This window comes from Mustela nivalis (assembly GCF_964662115.1).
Source record: "Mustela nivalis genome assembly, chromosome: 6".
NCBI lineage: Eukaryota > Metazoa > Chordata > Mammalia > Carnivora > Mustelidae > Mustela > Mustela nivalis.
The window spans coordinates 72,834,205-72,850,705 of NC_139025.1; the positions used below are offsets into that span (position 1 = coordinate 72,834,205).

The 16,501-nt window shown below is 49.4% G+C and overlaps 1 protein-coding gene and 1 pseudogene across 13 annotated transcripts in view; one reads left to right on the forward strand and one right to left on the reverse strand.

The window, feature by feature from the left end:
* Positions 1 to 16,501, forward strand: part of SLC7A7 (solute carrier family 7 member 7) — a 74,395-nt gene that overhangs the window by 40,577 nt on the left and 17,317 nt on the right. For 4 of the 12 annotated variants that reach the window (XM_082734631.1, XM_082734625.1, XM_082734632.1 and 1 more), the window contains one exon: positions 1,607 to 2,146. In XM_082734631.1, coding sequence (XP_082590757.1) covers positions 1,607 to 2,146 — 540 coding nt within the window. Of the gene's footprint in view, positions 1 to 167; positions 1,203 to 1,606; positions 2,147 to 16,501 lie in introns of those variants that run through there. The other 8 variants (XM_082734633.1, XM_082734627.1, XM_082734629.1 and 5 more) reach the window with 7 other exon arrangements.
* Positions 3,662 to 6,173, reverse strand: LOC309866763 (cytochrome b5 pseudogene; annotated as a pseudogene). Its single transcript has one exon. The product of its transcript is annotated as a cytochrome b5 pseudogene (transcript).

A 16,501-nucleotide genomic window follows, 5' to 3' on the forward strand; every position in this document is an offset into this window, starting at 1 on the left:
GGGGAGTGGGGCTAGGGTGGGGCCCAGAGGCCGGAGGGTTGTGCCTTCTCAGCCGCCAGCCCAGTCCTCTGCTCATCGCCTGAGGGCCAGCTTCCCAGAGCTGCAGAAATCGCACCCAGCGACTGTCCTTTCTTCTCTGCCGTCAGTCCCGAGCAGCAGCGCTGACAAAGGAGATTCCTGAGAGAGTGCCTTCTTATCACGGAAAGTGCTGAGCCAGGAGCTCCTAGCTGCCCCTTTTGCAGATGTGAAGGGCCCATGAACCTTGGACTCAGACAGTTGCTTAACCCTCCTCTCCTCCTCCCTCTCACCCTCCACCCATCTTGACTTCTCGATTTGATTTAAATCCATAAGCATTTGCCTGGCCTTTCCTTTTACTGCTGGCTGAAGAGGAGGAGCGGTCAGGCCACAGTTGCCAGAGGCCGTGTCTTTGTGGCTGCCGCCCAGGGGAACCTACTAGAACCCCGGCCAAGGGTGTGAGTGTGCTTCCCTCCTCCCCCATTCCCCTCCGCCTGGCCCACCTCGCCCACCTGCTGTGCTGTTTTGCCTTGACCAATAACTTCCTCGCCTGGGGCCTCTGGCGGTAGACCTCTCCCTTGGCTGGGACGGAGGGCCTCTCTCTCTCTTCCTCCCTGCTGCTGGGGTGGAGCCGGCACCTGCGGACACTTCAGCGGCTTCCTTGCCTCGGCTTTGCATCTTTGGGTGCCGTTGCAGCTTTGGGTGCCAACTCTCCAGCTGCAGCTCCTGGGTGGGGAGCTGTCATCAGCTGCCTCCAGTCACCTCGGGGTTGGGCTGTCCCTTTGGATCACCCTTCTCTCATTCATAATCTTTTGGGTGATGCATCTCTGCTAATGTGAGGAAGTTGACAGCAGGAGGCCTGGAAGACCAGGGGCCTGGGAAAGAGGTCTGGGAAGGGAAAGCAAGGGAAAGAGACTAATCTGTGGTCTTTCTTCCAGGGTGGGTTGCGGGGTTGCCAGTACTGCTTGGTACTGCTTGGGCTGCCAACTTCACCTAAGGGTGGTTAAGAGTGGCTCCCTGAGCAGGGGGAGGGTTGTAGGTTTCCAGCAAGAGGTCCCCAGGGCCTCTCTTTAGGTTTGCTAGAGCCGGTGGCCTTGGGGGGAAGGAGGAGAGAAGTTTGTGAGGAGAACCCAGAAAGGCTGCTTGCAAGGCTGGTTGCTCACTTTGCAGCTTCGCACAGGTGACAGGTGAGGCTGAAATTAGAAGGAAGACAGCCTGTTTGGGGGTGAGGCCGAAAAACGCAGATTCAGATCATGATGGTTATACCCGGGAGCTGCCAACTTGCCTTTTATCACAGCAGACTCCGATAGAACCAGGATTTAGTTTTCTCTTCTGTAAATCTGGTGGGCAGCCCTAGCCTAATGAGGAGAAACAGCTGTTTTCTCTCTAGGAAGTGAGGGCCTTCTCTTAACAATTTAAGTTGGGGTTATTTTAGTGAGCCAGTTGGAGAAGAGGAGGCTAATGGGAGGTGGGAGGCCAGAGAGAGCTCTCTGAGCTTCGGCAGGGTGTGGGGGGGGCATTGCCCATATCGACTACTGTGGGCAAGAGTTCTACGTAATCGCCAGCCCCTGATGTATATTTTCTTCCTTAGAAGGTGATGCCAAGAAGCTGGTGACGGCTTGCTTCTCTGCCATGGCCGAGGGCGTTAAGTATGAAGTGGCCTCACAGCGGGAGGGGGATGGCCCCCCTTCAGCCGATGGAGCCAGCCCAGGGTCTGAGCAGGTAACGCTGAAGAAGGAGATCTCGCTGCTCAATGGCGTGTGCCTCATTGTGGGGAACATGATTGGCTCGGGCATCTTTGTCTCCCCCAAGGGTGTCCTCATGTACAGTGCCTCCTTCGGCCTCTCCCTGGTCATCTGGGCTGTCGGGGGCCTCTTCTCCGTCTTTGGGGCCCTTTGTTATGCGGAATTGGGCACCACCATTAAGAAATCTGGGGCCAGCTATGCCTACATCCTCGAGGCCTTCGGGGGATTCCTTGCTTTCATCCGACTCTGGACCTCGCTCCTCATCATCGAGCCCACCAGCCAGGCCATCATTGCCATCACCTTTGCCAACTACATGGTGCAGCCCATCTTCCCGAGCTGCTTCGCCCCGTATGCTGCCGGGCGCTTGCTGGCCGCTGCCTGCATCTGTGAGTGGGGCCGGGACGGGAGGTGTGGGCTGGAGCACCTGGGCAGAGGCGGGAATGTGAGCCCAGGAAGCCAGGGAGAAGGAGCTGGAAGGGAATGCTCCTGACAAACACTCTTGTTGTTTTTATTTTAGTAGTATTTTTAAAGAGTTTACTTTTAAGTCATCTCTATCCCCCAATGGGGTGGAGATCCAGAGTTGAATGTTCTACCAGCTGAGTCAGCCAGGTGCCCCCTCTTATTTTTACATTTGTGTATGGTTCCTGTGAAAATTCAGATGGTAGCAATGTGTAAAAGCAAGCAAAACAGCAAAGAACAATTTACTTTTCCCCTGTTTTCCCATGTGAGGCCCATTAGCAGTTTGTAGGCCATTTGTGACTTTTTCTCGTTCCTTTAAGAAGTGTAGTGTTTTTGGGGCGCCTGCATGGCTCAGTTGTTGGTCATCTGCCTTTGGCTCAAGTTGTGATCCTGGGGTTCTGGGATTGAGCCTGGATCGGGCTCCCAGCTGGGCTGGAAGTCTGCTTCTTCCTCTCCCACTCTCCCTGCTGGTGTTTCCTTTCTCTGTGTGTGTGTGTCTGTCAAATAAATAAGTAAAATCTTAATTTCTAAAAAAGATTTTATTTATTTGACAGAAAAATCTTTAGTTTTAAATTTTTTAAAAAAGATTTTGACAGGAGAATCTTATTTTATTTTATTTTTATTTTTTATTTTTTTTAAAAGATTTTATTTATCTATTTGACAGATCACAAGTAGGCAGAGAGGCAGGCAGAGAGAGAGAGGAGGAAGCAGGCTCCCTGCGGGGCTCGATCCCAGGACCCTGAGACCATGACCTGAGCCAAAAGCAGAGGCTTTAACCCACTGAGCCACCCAGGCACCCCTATAATCAATGAGCCAACCCGAAGGCAGACACTTAATGACTGAGCCACCCAGGCGCCCCCTAAGTAAAATCTTAAAAAAAAAAAAAAAAAAAAAAAAAAAAAAAGGTAGTGTTTTGGTTTCTTTTGACTGACTGATTAATTAATTAGACTCCATGCCCAGCATGGAGCCCAGTGTGGGGCTTGAACTCATGACCCTGAGGTCAAACCGCTATAGACCAAGAACCAGATGCTTATCTGACTGATCACCCAGGCGCCCCTCAAGAAGTGTAGTTTTGTTCTGATTTTTTAAAAAATAGGATCATAGGGGTGCCTGGGTGGCTCAGTTGGTTAAGTGACTGCCTTCGGCTCAGGTCATAATTCTGGAGTGCCCGGATCGAGTCCCATATTGGGCTCCCTGCTCAGCAGGGAGTCTGCTTCTTCCCCTGACCCTCCACTTCTTGTGCTTTCTCTCTCTCTCTCAAATAAATTAAAAAAAAAAAAAAAAAGGGGTCATAATAAACATATAATCCTACAGTTTTTGCTTTTTTTTCTGCGAATTTATCACTGACATTTTCTACTTAGAGATCTACTGTTTTTATTATTTTTTATAATATTTTATTTATTTATTTGACAGAGATCACAAGTAGGCAGAGAGGCAGGCAGAGAGAGAGGAGGAAGCAGGCTCCCTACAGAGCAGAGAGCCCGATGTGGGGCTTGATCCCAGGACCCTGGGATCATGACCCGAGCCGAAGGCAGAGGCTTTAACCCACTGAGCCACCCAGGCGGCCCAAGATCTACTGTTTTTTAAAAAAAGCTTCATGGCTTCCATGTAATTTCAGGGCTATGTTTCATAGCAAATCAGTCCTCTGTTAGTGGCCACTTAACGTTGGTTCCGTTTTTTCTGTCGTACAGGTAATGCTTCGGTGAATATCCTGTTGCATTTGTATGAGTTTTTCTGTGGGTTAGATTCCTTCTTTTTTTCTCTTAAAAGCCAGATATATTTTTGAACGATCATGCCTACAATAAGTATATTATGTAGGGATGGAACATTAAAAAAATTGATGATCAAAAGGCACATTCTAAGAGTTTAGGAGTAGAAAGTACAGAAGAATTCTTAGAAAAGGGATACCGGTATATTAAAGTTATTTTTTAGGTGAAGGTTTCTGTCAGTTGAAGCGGTTCACATTGGCTTCTTTCTCCCCGGTCCAAAGCAGTCTTTTCTTTCTTTGGCTTCTGAGAATGTGTTTCATCTTCCGATGTGGAGAGGTGACACATGAGAGCCACCGCTGGTGCTGAGACGGCTGGGATCACGCAGCTGGGTCCACCAGCTGGAACTGGAATCAGCAGTAGTAATGAGAGTTTCCGAAGGCTTGGTTGCTCTGTCATCCGGGTGAAGTTGCCCGATGATGACCGTTTTGGACGTTCCCTAGCATCTGTAGGGTACCCCACATCCTCAGAACTTTCGGTAGCGTCCCCTTCGACTTGTTCCCTTAACGGTTCTTCCTCAGAATCAGCCAGATTCTCTTGCTGTGGTTGTGCTTCTGGGTCCCTTCCAGGGTGTAATACTCGACAGTCTGGTCCAACTGTTCGGCCATTTTGGAAGGCGGCAAGCCTTAGGCTGTGTAGACACCAGCGGAGCCAGGAGAAGCAGAGTGCGCATCTGAGCTAGCTGGGCCCAGGACAGGCTGTTCCCAGGGCTCCTGCTACCTGCCCAGAGCAGGACAGTCTGCCCCAGAGAGGAGCTGTCCTCTCCTGCCTTTTTTTTTTTTTTCCCCTAAGATTTTATTTATTTATCAGAGGGACAGGAATAGGGAGAGGCAGGGAGCCAGATGTGGGATTCGATACCGGAACCCTGAGATCATGACCTGAGCAGAAGGCAGATGCTTAACCGACTGAGCCACCCAGGCACCCTGTGGTCTAGATTCTTTCAGTCTCCCTTGACTTTTGCTGTGTCTCATAAATAATGCATGTAAGCCCGTACAGTCAGCAAAGCCACACTGGAGGGACTGAGAGGCTGATCCTCTGTAGCCACATCCCTCGGGTGCCTCTGTTCTGGCCCTCCTTGCCTGAAACCTTGGAGACCCTTTCCGTGCCGCGACTGTGCGGAAGGTCAGAGCTGCTGTCATTTCAAGGAGTGACTACCTGGCAGCAGCAGCTGTGAGGTGCAGTCCTGTGGTACTGGCTGCAGGTGCTCCCTGGATCAGCTCTATCCAGCCAGCCTCAGGTTTTTTCACTGCTTCGTCTTACTCCTCAGCTTCCCCCAGCCTCCCTGCTTTCACTGTTGTGGAGTGTGGGTGTCTCTGTAGGGCACCCCCGTGCTTTGTGTGTCCATGTGTGTGTGGCTTGGACTCCTCTTTGTGTACCCTCATGTAGGGGGATGTTTGTCCTGCGTGGGAACAGTCAGGGAGGGTGGAAGGCACTGCCTCTGTTACAAGAAGGAGTTTCTCCCTTGAGGTCCTAAATGTGTTCTGTAATTTCTCTTGCATCATCTACAGATGATCTGGTAGGTTGACTTACTGGTGAAACTAATTTTAGATCTGTCAGGCTTGAAGTGCCCTCAGATGTGGGTATGCAGTACATATCTTGTGTGGTGTAAGGATTATTCCATCTAAGTAAAATTTCCAAGATGGCTACATCCCTTTAAGCCCTAGGATCTTATTATGTTAATCATGTTTGTCACAGCCTCTTTGAAAACCAACGATATGTCTGCTTGCCTCCCTAACTTGACATTTCTTTTGATGACTCAGAGTCACCATTGCACATCTCAATTCTTGTATCACTGTGAGGGCTTCCCAGGCCACTGGGGTGACGCGGTGTGTTGTCTTAGTGGCTTCAGAGCGCTGGCCTAACTTGAGTTCATCAGGTTTCCTTCTTTATGGTTTTGATCTGTGTCAAAACGGCTGTCACCTGACAGCTGCTCCTGGCTTTTGGCATCACGGCTACCTCTGTCAGTCACCCCCTTTTAATTTGCTGCATCTACCTGGGGAACAGAGATGTCCTCAAACTCTTGTACACCCTTATAAGAAGACGCACAGAGTAGCCGTGGTTATGATTAGTCTGCAGAACTCTTCGGTTAATGAAAGACACAGTTGTGTGCGCAGGTTTATGGCATATATTGGACACAACTCTGGTAGAATGACAAGTGCACCAGACTTGTGTTTGTAGCTGGGCTCAAGACCTGTGTGACCCTGGGCGAGATGAGGTTACTATTGTATTCCAGGCTGCTGTGTGGATGAAGTGAGATTCAGTGAAAACCATAAATCATGACTCAAGTCCAAAGTATTGGTGAGGATTGTGTTTGAAATGACTCTCTCTCAGCTGCTTCTAGGACTTTGTTCTGTCTTTAATAACTTCCGGGGAACTTAGAGATCTGGAAGAAGGTTCAGAAGGGCAGCCAAGATTGTAAGGAAGAATTAGGGACATACGATTCATGAGTTTCTTCCTCTAGCCATTGTCTAATGAGCTCGTAGTACATGTCAGATACAGGGACCTGGGAGGACGTTCCCTAATGTACCACCTATGCAGTGGTATGTCGTTTATCTAATCATAGCCATTCAGGAGAAAGCTAGGAGGTAGGCCTAGAAGCAGCCAAGAAAGAGTAATTTCAAACGTAATAATCATCAATATGTTACACTATTATGTAACATAGGTTTGGTGCACTTGTCACTCTGCTAGAGTTATCAAATATATGCCAGCAGTTTACACACAAAGGACGGACTGAGGCTAAGTCTTCAAATTCAGCAAGAGAAGGGATTTACTACAGAACATTCCTTGATTCAGGACACATTTAGGGTCTGCTATGTGCTGGATATTCCACCTAGTGCTGGGAAACAAGAAAAAGGTGTGGCTCTTGCCATCCAAGAACTCCTAGTTGAGGTGGGAGACAGATATGTTGACCAATAATTGTTGTGCAGTATAGTAAGTGTGGGGATAGAGGCGCCATGGGAGTGAGCAGGACAGCTTTCTTCCTGTGGGGAAGAGAGCTTAGGAAGACCTCACAGAGACCATGATGTCTAAACAATTTTGGAAAGATCCGCAGCTGTCCCCTGCAACAATTTTCACAGAAGGAACTGCATGTGAAAAGGTGTGGAGATGCAGAAAGGCATGGAATGTTCAGGGAATTCCCCGTGGTTGGTATGGCTGGAATGCAGGATGGGAGCCGGTGAGAATGTGGAGACTGGAAATGTAGCCCAGGGCCAGCTCCAGGACTGGTTTATACAGTGCCTAAACAGGTTAGACTTTATAGAGAAAGTCAGTGGGGGGCAGGGGGGCGCTGTTGGTTGTAAGAAGGGAAGCAAAATCGGAGTAACTTGGGAGAACTCTGGAGGCCACGTGGAGTGTTTTTGGCAAGCGTGAGAAGGTGGGCAGACAGGTTCAGCGAGCTGAAACCGGAGTCCACATGAAGGATAGTGAGGCCCGTGCTGTGGGCAAGGCCTTTGGACCAGAGATGGGGGATGGATAAGGGAATAGTTATAAGGTGGAATTTCTAGGACTTCTGGATGGGGGTGAGTGGGGGAGCTCTCAGAGGTGATGCTAGGGGTTGAGGCTTGGACAGGTGGGCAGTGATGGGGCCTCTATCTGAAGCAGGGAAGGTGAGCCAAGCGATGAGCAGAGGGGCATTGGGCATCTGCTGGGCTGCGTATGGGGCCCTTCCCTGAGCAGTGCCTTCGTTGGGTCTTCACGACTCAGAGTTGGTCATTTTCCCATCCACAGAGTCCTGCTTACCTAAAAAAGAAACTGATGGCAAACGATGATGCCAGTCTATGACCATCCAGTGTGAGCGTACATGTGGAATTTCTAATGACCAGGTGGTGTGTATTTGCTCCAGGCTTCCTAATACCATAGCCCCTAGGAAACCTATCGAGTCATCAAGGAATTGCTTGCAGGGCATGGAATCAGAACAAAGGAAGAAAGTTTTGATCATGGGAGAGAAATTTACTGACTGTGACGGGCTCCGTAGAGAATGTGGAGCTGAGAGGTGGAGCAGGGAACTCATGGTGTGGTGGTGGAGATCGGCAAAAGTCGTCAATGAAACCTATGATCTATGGTCAGACAGTGCTGGGAGGGCATGGAGAATGCCTTCCTCAGGAGATGTCTGCTTGCAGCAGTGAAGGATGAAGTGGAGGCCTGGCGTGGTTGGAGTGCCCGCTCTCACAGCCCGTGAGGCCTGCTCCATCTCTCTTTTCTCTGGCCTCTCTCTGTTCCAGCTACACCAGCCCTCTTGCTTTTCTTCCACTTTGCCTGGTCTGTTCCTGCTTCAGTGGTTTTGTACTTTGTCGTTCCTTCTGCTGGGAAGGCTCTTTCCCCAGATACCCTCGGAGCCTACCCCCAGCCCCCACTCCATTCATGTCTTTGTATAGATATTACCTCACCGGAGACTCAGCCTGTCTAAAGTGCCTCTCAGTTTCCCATCCTGTTTTGTTTTCCTTTGTAGCCCTTGTTACCACCTGACATTAAATATTTACTTGCTTATTGTCTGTCTTCCCCACTAGAATGTAAACCCCACAAGAATAAGTGCTTTGTATTGCTCGCTGCTGATTCTCTGGCATCTAGAACAGTGCCTGATCTGCTGGGTACTCAGTAAAATTGTTGAATGAAGCCTCAAGGACATTCTCAGCACATGGATGGAAAGGACAGGCAGTGTAAAGCACAAAGGGGAGAAAAAGTATGGGGTGTGGGGTGTGTGGGGATGTGAGGGGATAAAGGGAGGCAAGGGGCTAGAACATGAGGCAAATAAATGTTCCTAGAGAGTTTAGGTTTTACCCTAAAGCATCTGAGGAGCGACTGAGGGGTTTTAAGCAGGGGAACAGTGTAGCTGCGGTGGGACATCAGAGCGAGGCTGGGGGCAGAGACAGATTAGGAAGCTCTGTGGCAATCCAGGCAGGAAGTGACAAAAGCCTGAACTAGAGCTGTGGAGTGGGAGTGTGACTTGCTTAGGAGGTGATGTCTCCAGGAAAGGAGAGGGAGGGGAGCAGATTAGAAGGCATAATCAGTATAACCAATAATACTCATTTGGATGTCCAGTGTGGGAGAGAGGTAGGTGAGGAGGAAAATATTCAGCAGCCTGTAAATCCTGAGCTACAGGGGCTGAGCCTGTTTCAGGAGTCCCTGTATCCCCAGCAAAGAAACAAAGAGAGGAGCTTGATAAAGATTGCTTGAATGAACTGGGGTTTCTGGTTTGGGCGATTGGTAGGTGGTGGCATCACCATCACCAGGGGTGGGGAAGATGGAATCATGTTGAGTTTGAAATGTATTTGTAGGATAGTAGGTGGATTTGCCCATTTGGAGCTCAGGAAGGAGATGGGGCCAGAGATTGGCAAGTGCTTCGTGACTGTTGGATGTTCCTTTTCCCAGCACTACCCTTTGTCTTTATGGAGCTCTTGGGGTGTGTACGTGCGTGTGCATGAGCACGCTGGGGGTGGGGCAGGATGGGCAGCCCAATACAAGATTACAGTGGATTATGATGAGTATTTTGATTCCTTAGGCCCAGGGGGCCACAGGAGGAGACCTATGCTAGCCGTGGAGTTTAGAAACTCTTCATAAGGAAGTTTAAGCTGACACCTACATGAATGATGAATTAACCAAGAGTAGATAGGGTAGAGGAGCATCTCAGGTAGGAAGAACAGAATGTATGAAAATTTGAAGACAAGAAGAATATTTTTTTTAGAGATTTAATTTATTTATTTGACAGATCACAAGTAGGCAGAGAGAGAGGGAGAAGCAGGCTCCCTGCTGAGCAGAGAGCCTGTTGCAGAATCCCAGGACCCTGAGATCATGACCTGAGCTGAACGCAGAGGCTTAACCCACTGAGGCACCCAGGCGCCCCAAGAAGAACATTTTTGAGACCTTTTTCAATAAAGGAGTTCAGGGTGGGCTTCAATATTGAGTTTAAGGGGGGGTGCCTGGGTGGTTCAGTGGGTTAAGCCTCTGCCTTGGGCTCAGGTCATGATCTCAGGGTCCTGGGATTGAGCCCTGCATCTGGCTCCCTGCTCAGTGGGGAGCCTGCTTCTTCCTCTTCCTCTGCCCCTCCCTCTGCTTGTGTTCCTTCTCCCACTGTGTCTTTCTCTGTCGAACAAATAAAATCTTAAAAAAAAAATATTGAGTTTAAGGTAGGAAATGTTGAGAGGTGGCTTGCAGAGAGGTAGGTGGAAATGGTAGAACAGGTTGTTCAAGGCTTTATAAAACGTTCTAGTTACTATTGTTATATAACAAACCACTTAAAACTTAGTGGCGTAGACTAACAGCCATTTCATTCATTCATTCATTTTTAAAGTAATATCTCCATACCCAGAGTGGGGCTTGAACTCACAACACAGAGATTCAGAGTCACGTGTTCTACCATCTGAGCTAGCCAGGTGCCCCACAGCCATTTTATTCTTTTTTTTTTTTTTTTTTTTAAAGATTTTATTTATTTATTTGACAGAGAGAGATCACAGTAGACAGAGAGGCAGGCAGAGAGAGAGAGGGAAGCAGGCTCCCTGCTGAGCAGAGAGCCCGATGCGGGACTCGATCCCAGGACCCTGAGATCATGACCTGAGCCGAAGGCAGCGGCTTAACCACTGAGCCACCCAGGCGCCCCGCCATTTTATTCTTTTATGGTTTCTATAGCTCAGGAATTTGGGAGGGCTAAGTGGGACAGTGCTGCTGGCTCGGGGTCTTAATGTGGCTGTAGTCAGATGGTGGCAGTAGCTAGAGCAAGGAGGTGCTGAAGAAGATGGGGACTAGCTGGACATCTTTTTCCCTTCAAGTTGTGCTGATGTGTCTTTCCATGGAGTCTCTCCCTATGGACTGTGTTGAGTTTCCTCACATAATGGCAGCCCCAGAGCAATCAAACTCTTTACTTGGCAGCCGAAGACTTCAAGAATGAGTATGTCAGCAACGGAAGGAGAAGCTACACTACCTTTTATGACCTAGCCTCTGAAATCACAGGGCGTGCCTCCTGCTGTACCCTGTAGGTGGAAACATTCACAGAAGACCACCCATTCCTGAGAGAAGAGGCACAGCCCCTATCTCTGGATGGTCGGAGTGTTAAAGTCACATTGTATGAAAAGTGTATGGGTTGGGAGATCTTGTTGAGACAACTTTGGAAGATACAATCTGTTGCACAGACCATATTAAGGAGTTTGGTGGGCTTTCTCCTAAGGCAATGAAAAACCTTTTTTAGGTTGTAAAACAGAAGAGTGACTTGCATCATTTGTGATTTAGATCTTGGAATTTGTGATTTTTATTTTTTAATTATTTTTTGTTTTTGTTTTTTAATATTTTATTTATTTGTGGGTGAGTAAGAGAAAGAGCACAAGCAGGGGGAGCAGCAGGCAGAGGGAGAAGCAGACTCCCTGCTGAGCAAGGAGCCCAGTGTGGGGTTCTATCCCAGGATCCTGGGTTCATGAACTGAGTGATGGCAGAGGCTTAACTGACTGAGCCTCCCATGCATCCTCAATTTGTGGTTTCTAGAAAGGTTATTCCAGAGAGCCTGGGTGGCTCAGTTGGTTGAGTGACTGCCTTTGGCTTGGGTCATGATCTCAGGGTCCTGGGATTGAGCCCCATATTGGGCTCCCTCTGCTCTGCACGGAGCTTGCTTTGCCTTCGCCTTCTGCCTCCCGCCTCCCCACTGCTTGTGCTTTCTGTCAAATAAAGTATTTTAAAAAAAAGTTATTCCAACTTCTGTTTGCAAAAAAGCAGGGAGACCAGTTCGGAAGCTGCTACCATGATCCCAGTGATGGTGGCTTGTATTAGAGTCACGGGATGAGAGAAGAGGAGACTGATTTAAGACTTGGCTACTAATTATTATTATTATTTTTAAAGATTTTATTTATTTATTTGACAGAGATCACAAGTAGGCAGAGAGGCAGGCAGAGAGGAGGAAGCAGGCTCCCCGCAGAGCAGAGAGCCCGATGTGGGGCTCGATCCCAGGACCCTGAGATCATGACCTGAGCCGAAGGCAGCGGCTTAACCCACTGAGCCACCCAGGTGCCCCTTGGCTACTAATTAGATATGGGTAAAAGCTGAGGAGGATAAGATGGCCAGGTTTCTGGCTCAGGCGACCGGACGGATGGAGCTGCCAGTTACAGGGAGTAAGACTGGAGGAGAAATAGGTTGAGAGAAATTGATAGGGTCCGTTTGGGATAGGTTGAGTTTGCTCCTTCTGATGTCCAGTAGGTGGTTGGATATTCATACATATCTGAAATCCTGATAGGTGGGCTGGTGATAACACTTTTGGGAATCATCAGTGTAGAGATGGTCATTGAAGTCAGCAGATGACATGATCTTGGGACAGGTTGTAGCAAGAGAGAAGGAAAGAGCTTAGGATAGCATTCTCAGGAATGCCAAGATTGAGGGAGAAATACTCTGCAAAAAGGAGAAGAAGCATCTAGAGACATAAGGGGGAAGTGGGATACGGTGAGTAGAAGAGAGCAATTTGAGGAGGAGCTGGTAGCCAGCAGTGTGCAGTCTAAGAGGCCAAGCTAGGTGTGGAGGGTATTGGCTTGGATTTATCAACAGATCACTGTGACCCTGGAGAGGGAAATTTCAGGGCAGTGAGGGTAGTAGAGTCAGATTCCAGAGAGATTGTTCATTTATCCAGTGAAATCTGAGTGTCTGCTATGTGCCTACCTCTGAGCTAGGCCCTCGGGATCCGAGGATGATGGTTCCCCAGTCTGCTCTCACGTAGCTCCCTGTTGCTGGATTAAACTGTTACATGAAGCATTCTATGGCGGTGTGGCTAGTGTGGGGATGTGGGAGCCCAGAGCAGGGGCAGTGTGCTCAAGGGTGGTGGGTTTATGCTCAAAAGTAGCCTTTGTGGAGGAATTGTTAGGATAAGGCATGGAATGTCATTTGGAATTGGCAAGCAGGAGGTCTTTAGTTGGAGTGGTGGAGTGGCTGTTAGTCGAGAGAAGGGGAGAGAATCTAGAGGTACCATCCAGAAGGCTGAATCTGAAGACAGGAAGGGTGGTTGTTAGCGGGAGGGATCAAGGTTGAGGGAGGAATTTATGGGAAAGACTTAAGTCTGCCTTAGGTGGGTTTGGGGGTATATTTCTGGAAAAGTTGGATGAAATATCCTTAACAAGAAGGTCTGGCCCGTGGTTGGAATGCTTGGGTGCCCTGAGTCAGCATTTCTCTCCCTTGACCAGTGTAGAGGTTCCCCTCGTCAGGAGGGGAACAGCAGTGTGTGGTGGTGAAGAGGGTGGCATCAGGCCAGATTTATTAGTCTCAGGTTCCTCATCTGTAGAACTGGGTCTCTGTCTCATACAGGCGTGATTCACATTTTTGCCATACTTGCCCCCTTTTCTATTCAAACGGTGGCCCTTTCAAGCAGATGGAGTTTCTGCTTTTGTCATGGTGGCTCACTGTCCTTTTCTAGGTATAGTCTTCCTTTTCAACAGCTGATGAACTCCAGCCCTGGATAGGCTAGTGTTGCTACTAGACCTTGAAGTCATTTACTGATTATTGCTTAAGTAAGTTTTTTTCTATGCGTGGCTGACTTCACTCATTGCTGATTTCACTGTCAGGGGAATCACGTGCTGTCCTCTCTGCCAGGAATTTGTCCTCTCCTCTGTCCTCCCCCAGCCCTAGCGCCTGCCTCTGTGTGCTCAGTCCAGGTAACACAGTGGTCCTGGTACCCACCTGCACTTGCTTCACTGCCCCAGACTGGATGTGGTGCCACACACGGACTTTTAGAGCACCCAGTTCTTACCCATATTCACTTTTCTGTGAAGGCTGGGGACTGGGCCTGTACAGGCCCTGGAGCACAGCCGATGCTCAGTGCTTGCTGGCTGGCCCCACAAATGAATGAATGAATGATTGGGAGTTCTGAAGGAACCCTGCTGTCCTGGTTACCGTTGGGGCGCCTGGGTGGCTCAGTTGGGTAAGGGTCTGCCTTCAGCTCAGGTCTTGATCCCAGGGTCCTGGGATGGAGCCCCACTTTGGGCTCCCTGCTCTTCAGGCAGTCTGCTGCTCCCTCTCCCTCTGCCTACTGACCTCTCTCTTTGTGCTCTCTATCTCAGATAAATAAAATCTTAAAAGTTTACTTTTCCTAACCAGAGAGGTATGCGGATGGACCCTCTTGAAGCCAGTTATTCTGGAATCTCAGGGTTCTTTGAGGATTGGTCCAGTTTCTGCAGCCAGAAGGCCCAACACCCCAGGGAGATGTCATCTCACATTCTTGCATGCAAATGGGGAGGCACATAGTGTTCTGGAATGTATATAGGCTGTGAGGCGGTGATGGACTGAGCGGCCTCCGTTTTCTCTATCATAAGATAAAGATAGTCGGCCTGCTCTGTGCGATTAAGTTAGATGATATGGGTGAGAATGTAAGTGACCTAACATTTTATTGTCAGTCACAAATGGTCTCTCCTGCTGCAAATTTTTCAGTCACGTGCATCTTATTAATTCAGTCACAGGTGTCTTACTAATTTCCGGATACTTTCTACATTGTCTTTGGATGACCTAGGAGCTGTTTTAGTTTTACAGAGATCAGAAAGGAGGGCTGAGACCCTTCTTCCTCTTTGCGGGTGAGACAGAACTTTTCTCTTGGCGGAGGTGGGGCTGGGTGTCCAGAAGTCTGGCTCCGGCTTCCCTTTTCACTAATGGGACATTTTTCGTCCTGGGTTCTCACAGGCAGTCTGTCCATGCTCTACCCATCAGCCAGCTCTACCCATTTTCAGGCTCCTGTGAACAGAGCGCTGGTCTTTAGGGATCAGGCAGAATCTTCACATCCCTGACGCTTGACCCTAGTGGCTCCATCACGTCCCTGATGCTTGACCCTAGTGGCTTGCATGGAGCAGGTCCTTTGACAAATGGCTGCTGGATGGATGAACAGGAGATAGGCCTCCAGCTACAGCTTGGCCGAGAAGGGCATTGCGTGCTTTGGGCTCTTGGGGGGCTTTTGGCTGACGGCTGGGGCGACTGTGGGAGCAGGGCACAGGGGAGGGCAGATGGCTCCTCCTGAGTCTCCCAGAGCTGCCTGTGGGCTATAGAGGACTTCAGATCTCAGCGTGTTTGTCTGAGAGCTTTGGCCATGGGTCCCCGTGCAGCTCCTTCTGATAGCAGATGACTGACTTCATGTACTTGGGGCTAAAGAAGTGGAACAGCCAGGTGCTGGGCCCCCAACTGATTTTTGCCCTTTGAACTTTCTCCTTGGAAGCTGATTACTTTCCCAGAGGAGTTTTCTCAAGAGCCACTTTAGGTTGGAGGTGAGGAAGCTTACATTTCATGTCCCATATTCACAGCAACAGACAGGCTGCGGTCAGAGCCTAGGGTTCTTTGTTACGGGGTCGGTGTAAACTTTGGCACAACCTCAGCGGCGGTGAGAGGGTAGAACTCTGTTGGTCTGATTCCCAAGGTTCTTCAGGGGTTTACTCTTGGTCTCCTCCTTTTTCTGTTTTCTTTCTCTCTGCCTCAGAAGAGACTGAGGGGATAACCTAAAGGGGACTGGGGAAGGAGTTAGTAGGGACATTGGGTCCCCACCCTGGCTGTACATTGGAATCACCTCAGAATTTAGAAAAATGCTAATGGCCCCTTCCCCTCCCACCTGTTTCCCCAACCAAGTAAATCCAAACTGCTGATTAGAAGAATGGGAATTGGGGATGCCTGGGTGTCTCGGTCAGTTAAGTGTCTGCTCAGATCATGATCCTGGGGTCCTGGGATCAAGTCCTGTGTTGGGGCTATCTGCTCAGCAGGGAACCTCCTTCTCTCTCTCCCTCTGCTGTGCCCTATGTTCATGCTCTCCCCCTCCCCCCGCTCTGACAAATAAATCTTAAAAAAAAAAAAAAAAGGGAATTGGCTTGGAGAATGAGAATTGGGGGAAAGTTGTTGCTAAGCACTGATGGGGGCCTTGGAAAGAAAGGTTCTCAGTTGGCACTGTCCTTTAGAATTATGTGGGGAGTGGGGAGCTTCAGGAACGTGCTCATGCCTGGGCTCTATCCCAGAGTCGCTGACTTCTTTGTCCAGGGTAGGCCGGAGCCTTGGACTTCATTAATGCTTGTCAAGTGATGCCACTGTGCAGCCTGGATAGAGGGGCTCTGAGTTAAGTGAAGGGCTGGGGCTTGTTCTGCTCAAGGTGGTTCTGTAGGTGATGATTTCACTTAGTGAGTGCCTTTACCTAGCACATCCAAAGCAGGTAGGTCATCAGACTCCTCCAGGAAACCCTGTCTCAGGTCTCCTGCATCAGAACTGCTGGGTAGGAGCTCTGAAGCTGTAGCATTCCCCGGGTGATTCTGACGCTCACTCAGGCTTGGGGTCCTGTTTCTGAGGACCTGAACTGTACCTGGCTGAGCAAACCAAGAAGGAGCTGATGGACAAGGGCTAGCCAGCTTTGAGAAGGGAGCAAATAGTGTGGCTTAATAGAAGGGCCTCCTGGTGCAGACTGCCTGCTCCCTCCTTCAGAGTGGTGCAGAGCTATGGCCGGCGACCGACATGCTGGCTGAGTTCCAGGAGGCAGAGAAGGATGCCTCTGGTCTGGTGACCCATAGGGTTTATGCTTGGCTTGTCTTCTTGCCACATGCT